General features: G+C 39.5%; 1 protein-coding gene across 1 annotated transcript in view; it reads left to right on the plus strand.

Moving 5' to 3' along the window:
• FKBP5 (FKBP prolyl isomerase 5) overlaps positions 1-10,899 on the plus strand; it is a 109,736-nt gene extending 98,837 nt beyond the window's left edge. Inside the window, exons 10-11 of the mRNA XM_061632488.1 lie at positions 1,247-1,486; positions 2,839-10,899. Of these exons, the coding sequence (XP_061488472.1) occupies positions 1,247-1,486; positions 2,839-2,943 (345 nt within the window). The 3' untranslated portion in view covers positions 2,944-10,899. The remainder of the gene's footprint in view (positions 1-1,246; positions 1,487-2,838) is intronic.
• The last annotated feature ends 266 nt before the right edge of the window (positions 10,900-11,165 follow it).

Here is an 11,165-nt window from a genome sequence, read left to right on the forward strand (position 1 = left end):
TCTCTTTTGGGCCTCTGTTTGGAAGCTTTAAGCATAATATCCGTTTGCATTTAGTCACTGTGTCATATTACTCTTTTTGGAATGTTCTATTTGTAGCTGTAGATGGCTTGTCATCTATAACATAAATTTCCAGCTAGTTTTGGAGACAAATCCATTTTGTAGATCAGTGTAGAGATTTCCACCATTTTAGTGCCAGGATGTTTGAGAGAAATACATATTTACATTGTTGGTTTTAAAATGCTTTGCTTTGTTCAATAATACTGAAGCTCTTATTTTTACATCTATAACTGTGGCATTATAGAAGCATCTATAAAGACATATTGCTTCTGGATTTGGGTTTTTTTTATTAAGATATTCAAATGTCAAGGTATGGAGCAGATGTACACTGTGTAAGGTTTAAATGTTACTTTCTTATTTTTTAAAACAGCTAAAGACTAGCATTGTGTTACTAAGGTCAATAAGCAATATGTCTGGAAACTCAGCTTTGTCACTTGGATATGCTTAGCTTGGATCCCAAAATTCCTACATGCACTGACCATCTTGCCCTCCCTGCTGCAGCCCCCCCCTGCATTGCATGCCATTCTAGTGGATCTCCCACCCCTCTGGAGCAGCTTTTTAGAGGGTGATGGGCTGTATAGGGAGCTGGAGAAATCCTCACCATCCCCACCATGTGTGCACACAAATGCATTCCACACAGTAATCTTTACATTCAATCAACTGTTCAAATATTTAAAATAAAACTTGTACTGCTTGCATTTTAATGGAGGGGTTGAGGCAGTCATTTTTCTAGCATATTACCTAGACCTGTGCTGAGAGTGACGCATGTCCTTCCTGCTGAGCACTTAAAAGCCCTCTTTTTTGTTGGACTTGGCAGAATCAGGGTTTTTTTTGCAAACTCTGTGCCTGAAAAAGTTGTGCCTCTTTTATTTTCCATAAATGAAAGCTGAAAATCTAGGATATTCTGTGAACTTCTGAAGTCTTCATTGAATTTCGTATTTCCCTCTATCTAAGGTAGTCCTGGCCACAGCTGCATAATTCTATATTGGTGCAGTTTTCTCTGTCGTTGTTACCCTTAATTAAAACAAAAAACATTATACACCTCAACACAGGCCTTCAATGTTAAGCATACATACCCAGTTGACACATTTTCTTTCTGTCCCACATCCTCTTTGTGAGTCCAGTTTCCCCCATTCTTGTTGTCCGCCTATATGGAATCATTGTTAAATATAGGAATGTATATTTGCAGGCATTAGCTCTGGACCAGGCCAACGAAAAGGGCTTATACAGAAGAGGTGAAGCACGACTATTCATGAATGAATTTGAATTGGCAAAATGTGACTTTCAGAGAGTGCTAGAAGTAAATCCACAAAACAAGGCAGCCAAGTCACAAATCACTGTGTGTCAGAAGAAGACAAAGGAGCACAATGAGCGTGACCGAAAAATATATGCCAACATGTTCAAGAAATTTGCAGAGAGAGATGCAAAGGTTTGCACCATGCCAATATGGCAACTCCTTCCAACTATTGTCAAACTTTAACTGTACCAAATACTGAGGGATCTAATATGAAACTATATAGCAATATTAATAAAACATAATTTCCTTTCCATGGATGGTAGTGGTAGATTCTCAGCATCCTCTTCTGGAGAAGGCATGTAGATGGTTTAGTAGCAAGGGGAGGAGGTGGCTCACAGTCTCAGAGGCACAGCTTGCAGGGTCCCACCACAGAGAACTTTCTTCTTTTCTATTTTGTATGTAGGGGCATTCAGTCATATAACAAACACTCCCTTTTGGGGCACAAAATGACATAATTGAGGACAGGGTTCAGTCACCTTAAAGATACTGAGCCTTGAGCACATAGTTAAATCATTTTCTAATTGGTTTCAGTGGCACTTTAACTGTATAGCTTTTTCAGGCATAAAGAAAAGGATTTCTCATAATCACCAACAGTAAGCAAAAATTATCTGTTTGCTTGTAGAGCTGTGAGAATTCTGTGTATGTGTGGGCCCCTAGATCATAATCAAAATGTAGATGTATACAGTACTGTAACTCCAGCTGCATTCATTTTGTGACTTAGCACGGTATCCAGCTAATGTGTCCTGTCAGCACAAGGATATTTCCTTGTGGAATGGAACTTCCTGCCTCCCCAAATCTGCTCCAGAGGATTGCAGGAAGCCCTATAACAGACCTGGGAGTGCATGAGGAGATGTGGGGTTGAAGGCCTGTTGTGCAAGTGAATATCTTTGCGCTGATGGGACATGTTTCTTAGTGCAACTTTGCATATAAACCCTCAAATTATTTTTCTAATCTGGAAGTATTACTAGAACCCTTACAACTGTTAGCCAAGAGTAGTAATGAAATGAATGCAATCATCACATTTCTTTTCTTAGCTATGGCAGTAGAGGTGGTTCTTTCTGTTCACCTGTATGTATAAGAGATGACTTCATATCAAATCTAGAATGTTTCATAAACAGTGAGCATTGAGGGTCCACCTGCTACTTCTATCATTTCCCAGTTCCTCATATACTCAGTGGAGCTATGTAACAGGGAACATATGGAGGTATCCTGTCTTACAGTCCCTTGCTACTTTCATGCTGAAACTTCAGAGGCTGTATGAGTCGTAGTTACCTGTAACTTTCATTTACCTTTTTGAGCCTAATGTGCCCAGTTTTGCTTCCAGCAACTATGGAATGGAATTTCTAAAATATTGCTAGGAAGTCGTTCCCTTTGCATTATCTTGTAGGGCTTAAAGTTTTGGGAATCTTTGAATTTATGCTTTAAAAACTTCTGCTTGTACCTTTCCCCTAATCTCCACATGGGATATTTGCTGTTGGTTACAGGAGGAGGCCAGTAAAACCACAGGGGAGAAAGAAGAAAAGTCATGCTCTGAAATTGGACTTAAGAAGACAATGACTGAAGGCAAAGAAGCAGAGGGCCATGTATGATTGTGCAGCAGAAGGACAATCCTTCTGAATTCGGCCTGCAGTCAAACAGGTTTCTGAAGAACTTAGAATTCAACAGTGTTTATTGTAAACCGTAGGCGTTATTGTGGAAGCAAAAAGCCTATTCAGCAGCTTCACAAGAAACTATAAATCATCGCCACTGCTGTGAGCATTCTCAGCAGTGGAACATGAGCAAAGGGACAGTATGGGGACCACTCCAAGTGGAACAAATGGTTAAAACAAACACACACAATGCCTCCTGGTTATAGAAGATTTTTACTGAGATGGTTCAGACAGAACTCAATTCAGTTTGCATCAGTTCTAAAGGCAGTGACCAGGGTTCTATAAAATGAGTTAGCATATAGGAGCTGTCAGCTGTATAATTTTGGCATTGCATTTGGTGTTCTGTAGTAGCACCATATTGGTGTATGTTGTCTGTTTTAAACAAAAACAAACAAAAAGATCCAACTGCTACCAACTCGAGGCATCACTCTAGCACTACTAGAACCGTGTGGAAAACCGGTTTATAGACTTGAAAGCCAGACTCCTGGGATCTTTTTCTGTGTCTTATATTTCTGATGGGTTTTTGTAGCACAAACTGGTTTCTCAGGGAGGTGAGTAGTCCAAGTTACACTATTATTCTTAAATAATTGCTTGCTGGAAAGGTTCCTGACCCAGTGATGATTGAACATGTCAGCTTCTGCACATGAGCATTTTTTCTATCCCCATTCCTAGTGGTGCAAAAGATTATCAGCCCTGTCAGTTACAACAGCACCAATATGCTACTGCAAGGAGGGAGAAAGGGACACCTGGACCGAGTTAGGTTCTCCCTTCTCTCCACAACACCAGTTGGGTGAGGGCACATTTATACTCAAGTTCAGTTGCCTGGTTTTTTTTAGAGACTTCTCTTGCTGAACTGGAGGAAAGGTATGCAGTGAAAGATTTGGATCTTGGGTTCAGTCCTTTTCAAGGGCTTTTTGAATGCCTTTCCTGAAATCATAATATAGCAAGTAATCAGGATATTTAAAAAAATTAATTTCCTTTTAGGAAATTATTATATTTAGTCCTATTAGCAATGCAGTTATGTGTTTTTCCATCACATTAAAAACATTTTAAGAAACAAAGGTAATTATTTGATTTTAAACACTGCTTTTTTTGATAAAAACTGAGGTGCCAGTACTCATCTCTTGATAAAAATGCTGTGGATGACAGCACAAAATGGTTGCTATGGACAGCAAAAAAAAGAGGTGCCAGTACTCCATACCGCTGAGTACTGTAACAAAAAAAACCCTGGCTTTAAGATTTTTTCCTCATGTTAGGATTTCTATCTCAAATTCTTATTTGGATTTCTTCCTGGAAGCTGTGCTCCTATCTTGTTTTTGTTTGCCTTTATAAAGCAAAGATGGTCCATTCTGAATCCTACAAATGGTTTTTAAAGTTGTTTTTGGCTTAAAGCAGCAGGCTTTCACTGCAGATGAAGTATCAGAGTAATATCAATCCGCATTATATCTCAAAACCCATAACAGCACTGAAATGCATCGTCTACCAATCCCCAGAGAAAGATAATTGTACTCATGTCCCATTAAAACTGTAATGACTTAAGTGTGAATAATTTATCTGGGTTTGGGTCAGTAAGGTTACTGATCTGTGATGGAGTGCAAACACATTCATGGCATATCCTGCTATAGCTCCATTACAGACTAGGGCATTTTGCTTTCCTGTATATCAGATAAACAACATTGCTATGTTTTCAAAGAAAGAGTTTAAAAAATTACTCTAACCTTTAAAAGAGAATTAACAAAGACTTCTTTTCCTGTTAACATCTGCTTAAAAATTCATTTTCTTTTTTCCTGTTTCTTCCTGGACCTGCTGGGAGCATAGTTTTCTCTGTCTCTCCTTTCCACTTCACTGTTTGATTGTGTATAATTACAACAAGCAGAGAAGAGCTAAAATCTTACTGGGAGTGTGTTCAAATCAAACAAGGTGCTTTTTGGTTCCATTTCTCCTGGTAACATGCCCATAAACAGTCGCTGAATTGGATACACACAAATGTTCTGTTCTGGTAGGGTTCATCATTTGAAATAGGAATTATAGTTTCCTGCTGCCTATTCTGTTCACTTTAAAGCAGGCTAAAACTCAATTAACACAGCCAATCATGACCATCAAATTGTTGAACACTTTTCTACATAATGAAAGTGCTTTCTACATAATGAAAGTGGTTGCGCACTTTTCACAAACCCAGATTGCTGTTCAGGATGCTGTGAGATGAAAGGATAAAATTACACTAAATATGCACTGAATAGCAATTTGGCCACATGACATAATGTTCATACAACCATTTTGCTGCATGGCCATTTCTGTACCAAATCTTAAGCTACTTTCATGAACCAAATTGATAAAGGAGGGAACATGTCATTCAAGATTCAGATTGCAGTTCATCGTTTTCAGTTGTGTTTTTTGTGGTAATAAAATCCTAAGCCACATGAGTTATGTGAAGGTCTTAAACATCCATCAAAAACTATATAGAAGGTAAAATCTGCCTTCAGGGGGCTCTCACTATGTTTTTATCCAGACAATGATGATGATTTGCAGTGCTAGTAAGAAAGACCAAGTTGGTAGCCTTGACTTTTGATTCCTAACAAAATTATCTCTCTCCAGTGAATGGTAAAACTGACTCAGCCCTCAGTACTTTCTTGTCACAAATGTAAGAAAGGACAAGCTACTTAGCAGAGTTGTTAAAATAACTTGTGAAATGGTTCTAGGCAGACATTGTGCTTGACTAGAGTTTCAGGTTTGCAATGACCATACAGGAAAGACTTTTTATCTAAAGCAGACATGGTTTTGGTGCATGAAGGCCTCACGGACTGGCTTATCTCACAACAGGGAGCAGCAGTACCTGCTAATCTATTATGTCCTCCAAAGATGAAATTTGAGGATGAGGAGAATAATAGTCATGTCATATCCAAAATATATCCAAGTCTTATAGAGTTCCATAGTGGATTTTAAGTTTCCTTCTACTCTCCTAAAACCTATGTCTGGGGCAAGGTAGCCACTAAGCACAATCCTAACCATGTCTATTCAGAAGTAACTCCTGTTAAATTCAGTGGGGCTTACTCCCACTTAAGTGATGTTAGGATTGCAGCCTTAGCTTATCCATCTTTGCCAGTATTCACATTTTGTCTTGTGGCTGTGTCATGTGGTGAGCATTCCATAATTTCCTTAAGCTGCCCTTGTCTTGGCTCAAATAATGCTTCCTCTTTTTCCTACATCATTGCTCAGTTACTTTCATTTACCATCAAATTGCCTACTAATCACAGAACTTTGTTGAGGGTGCCTGACAATTTAGTATCACATGCCTAGTGTGGTTTGGAAACTTGAACCTCTACAGGTGGATGTTCAAGCAATTTCCTGTTTTGCAATCCAGTAGATCTGTAGACTATTTTTAGTTTTATGTCCGTTGGAACATCAAGATAACTATATCTACCTCAGTACTAAGTGGCTGTCATTTTGTTCTTGAACATAGCCATTTGATGTTCAATTTCACGCTCTAAACTAAATTGGCTCTTTTTAGAAATTCTGTTCCGTGCTGAACTAGAATCTCTGTTATATTGTTCCAAATGATTTGCACTAGCCCAAACTTTGTGGAACTTAGATTAGGCTTTGCTAAAGATATTATTGTAAAAGGAAAGTGACTTCTAAGCCCTCTTTGCTATGTGACACAGAAGTGATAGATCTTTTTTTCATCAAAAAGGAAGGATCACACACTCCCTATTAATAGTGGAATGCTCGGTGCTGGTAGGGGCTACTTATCCTATGCTACCAGAGGGTGGCAGCTCTAGTTGCCAGCAAGTTGGTCCAAAATCCAGCTTTTACTTGTTGAAGTCTCCTGCTGAGAAAAAGGAAGCAGAATTGCCAGCAGACCACTTGCTGAAATGTTTTCTCAATGTGCCAAAACATTGCTGATTGTGCACTGCCTTTTCTATGCTGCCTCCCTCACACTTCTTGTGACTGTATGGTGCTCTCACCAGAAGGAGGATGGCATAACTTAACCTATTCATGCACATCTTATTTAATGTGTTTGGATTATGGGATGTGAGAGAGATGTATTTCTTACCAGTTGGTATCACCTTGTCCTTCATTTTGATGCTACTGATTCAGGTGGCCTTTTTACTCTGCTAAGTCAGTTCAAAGACATAATTATATATATTCATTGTATTTGTGTTGTAATAATGGACTAAAAATCCAGTTGTAGTTCTTATTAAGCCAGCTTTCAAACTTCACGGCCACCACTGACAATATATTTTCCTATTGCAAGAGTTCAGTGTCCACTTCTGATCCATCTGAAGTGCAGACAGTGCCAAATACTCATTCTTAATATCATCTTATTTGGGACTTTTTTGGGGGGGGGAGGGTTGGTCAAGAGCAATTTATCCTGGAACCATGAAAATCTAGACATTTTGTGAACTTCACCAATTTCCTCAAAGCCTTAATTCAACAGCCAGAATTAATAACAAATTTAACCTGATTTGCTATTCCCTCCTGCCATTACTTTGATGCTCATGTCCAGGGATCCATAAATTCTGGCTGGTCTTGGTAGTTGACCAAAATGTGTAGTTACTACCAAATCTGCCTGTTGCCCACTTTGTGAAAAGGGCAGAGGCTTGTGCCTGCATTAATAACGGCCTTGGCTTTCAGCAGCACTCTGAAGGAGCAAAAACTGTTCGAGTGCTTCTGAGGTCCAGTGTGACTTCAGAGGTGAGCATTTACTAGTCTCTCACTTTGTGCCTTCATTTACTAGGTGAAAAGACGTGTTTGCCACTGGCAAGAGTCCATAACCATGTTCTTCACTGTTTCTGTTGGTCTAAAAATTAAAATGCAAGGCATTGCCTCTGAGTCAGCAGTTTCTGCATTCCCTATGGAATCTTGTTTCCTTGCTAGAATGACCTAGCAATGCCTAGTCATGTCTTAAGAACTCAGTACCAGAATGTAGGTTGGTAATAATCCCAACAGATTGAAGAGGCCTTGCAGTTTAATAGTTTGAAAGGTTTTCTCAACAACTAAAGACAAGACACAGCTACCTAGAACTGGCAGCTGCCCCTCTTACAGTAGTATTGGTACCTGGAATACAACACCCAGAATCTGTTGCCTGAGGCATCCATCTTACTCTGCCTAATGACAGAGCTAGCCCTGGGTGCAAGGCCACTTCACACGTTTTTCTAATACAAGATTAATGCAAGTGTTGGGGAAACTGTGTAAAACAGTTAACCAAATTACTAAGAGGACAGGTGCCTATCCACTCCTGGCTCACCATGCAGCTGATGTTTGAATAGTAGAAGGCATAGTACCAGCTGTAGGAGCGGAATGATTATTTTGGGGGATGAGGTGTGCAGAACAGAGAGATAGAGACACATGTAACCTTCATAGCTTAGCTCTTTGCTATGAAAAGAGCTGTGATGTGGAGGTTGTGGAACTTGGGTATTCTTTCTCCGTAAAATACTGTAAACTATTTAATACCAGGAAACAGAGCTACGTACTCAGCCCCCATAGAACACTGCTGTACTAAGCACAGCACAAAACTGGGGGAACTATGTGTGTAGCACTACTGCAGGGAGAGTTGGCTGTCCAAGTGCTTGCCCTGGGACAATTGTTACATGCCCCTTGTGAACAGGTAAATAGCAAACGGCAAGGCTGGTATAAAAATGAAATATGTGGGTAGCTGCATGAATGCTCTGTATTGTTCCCAGTATATGTGTTGGGTAGCCAGGAAGCCTGCACATGTGGTGGTATTCTGATGTGTTATTTGTACTAATAATTTACCTCACTTTAAATTTGCTAAGGCCGCACAATGAATCTGTGGGTATCTCTCACACACCTAGTCCAGCCTCCTTTTACTAGGCTGCACTGGTTCTCAGCCCCCACAGTGAAATAGAAATATGGCCCGGTGCACACTACTTTTTCATGCAGCTTTTCTGGCTTGAATGCTTATCTCCTTGTCGGGGTGGGTGGGGAAATAACATGAAGTGGCCTTGAAAGTGAGAGAGGACTGAGAGTTTCAATTACCATTTACAGAGAAAAACACAGAGCAGGCCATCAACCTTTCCAGGCCAGAGACTCTGCACCTCCCCTTGTCAGGGAAATAAATGCCTTGCTCCAGTGATGCAAAGGCAATGCTACCAAATATCCTATTACAAGCTGCTTTTAGCTTAGCTTCAGCGCTTGGGAGAACAAAGGGAATGATACCTTATTCTGAAGTGTCCTCAAAGCCTGCTGCAAATGCAGCAGGAGCTCAAACACACTATGCCCTTAAGAGGTGATGTTCATTCACTGTCTTTTTCTCTCTTCATTCAAACCTTTCCTGCAGATGTAGGTTTTTCAAAGTCCATTTATTTTTCACCAGTTATATTTGAGATACTGCTACTCAGGCAGACATCTGAAGCCTCTCTCTTCCATGCTGCTGGAGGCAAATAAGTCTATACCACAAGTTATATCCATTTATTCTTTTCAGTAATGAATCAAAGAAGCACAGCTAAAGCAGTACTGTAAATCTGTTGAAGGGTGCAAATGTCATGCATTTTGGGGATTTGGGCATATAACATTTTTGGAATGGAGAAGCAGTGTAGAAATACCCTCACCATATTTAGTTCAAATATACATTTTCCTCTTCTGGGGCAAACACTTAAAAACCAGTTTCACAAATCTGTAGTGTTGTTAAATTTGAAGCAAACAAAAACCAGCTGCAGAATGTGCTGATTGGCAAGTGCCAGTGACATGACCATTGTGCACATGCATACACATCAATTCCCAGAGCAGATTTGTGTCTTTTATTTCATGTTTGCATTTTTTAAAAGGTAAAGAAGAATGACTAAATGTACATATGCCCCTTTTTGGGTTAAAGTGCATAATCTACCTGAAGCAGGATGGGAAGAGCAAAACTGATGATTGACGCTTCAGCCTCCTTTCCTTATACATACCTGGAGTCCAGTAATTTTGCATGCCCAGCTGGCTATTATCATAGAATAGCTAGAAAGTAGAATTCATTAATTCAGTAAGGAAAATTCCCGTTTCTCACTTTTACCCATCTTTATTTCTTTTATGCAAAGCCAAAAATAAAGAGTTGTAAACCAATTCCCTTCCCAGGGCTGTGGAGTCGGTACGCCAAACCTTTGACTCCAACTCCTCTATTTTTCTACTGTCCGACTCTGACTCCTTCATAAATGGCAAATGTATATTAACTAGTAATAACAAATTTACTGTAGTAAAATGGTAGCACAAGGCATTTCATCGCCATCACGTGAATCATCAGGCTAGATTGATAGAACATAAAATATATTTATTTGATTAAAATTTCTGAACAAGAAAACTTTCCTAAATTCCTATGAAAGTTTTTATTTTGAAGCCGGAGTTGGACTCCACCCAAAATTGCTTCCGACTCCACAGCCCTGTCCCTTCCCCCAATTAAGCATCCCCCCAAATGATTGTGTTCTGACTGTAGTACACCTACAGGAGAAGCAGTTTTGAATCTTTGTCAGCATTGCATCTTAGTTCTGTTTTCTTTCCAGTAACCAGGGTCTTGCTGTTTGAAGAAAATGTCTCCAATGTAATTTTAAGTTGTAAAGAGCAGCCTGACAGCATCAACCTACATCTTTCACTAAAACAAAATAATACAATTTTAAGTGTGGCATGGCTCTGCTGAGTGGAAGGTAACAAATGGAAGTCATTTTTAATAAAAGGAATAGGGAGGCTGGTTTTATGCTGTTTAAGATAGCATGTCACTGGTGTGGTGCGGAGGTGGATTGTTCCAAGAGTATTTTAGTGATCTGTGTATTCTTGGAGAGTGGGACCTTCTCAGAACACCTCTTACAATGACTTAAAACACTTATCAGTGTTGGGGAAATTGTTTTAACCCCTACTTGTGTCAAAAACATGAAACAAAAATAAAATCTGACCTTTTTTCCACCATATTGTGGTTTGTTGCTTTCTATAACCACTGTTTCTAGAAGCTAATCTATTGTAGCAACTTCATTCTGCATAGAGTGAAAGGTTTAACCAATGAACAGCATTTCCTAGGCATGTTTGGAAGTAAATCCCACCAAGTCCAATGGGACTTACTACCAGACATGTATACATTAGGTTTCTGTTCTGAGACCTTTTTTATTTACAACAGCCCATGTAATCAAAAAAGGGGTGGACAGAGCAAACTACTACAACACCCAGAAGGTAGAATG

This window comes from Rhineura floridana, chromosome 6 (genome assembly GCF_030035675.1).
Source record: "Rhineura floridana isolate rRhiFlo1 chromosome 6, rRhiFlo1.hap2, whole genome shotgun sequence".
In the NCBI taxonomy this organism is placed as follows: Eukaryota; Metazoa; Chordata; class Lepidosauria; order Squamata; family Rhineuridae; genus Rhineura; species Rhineura floridana.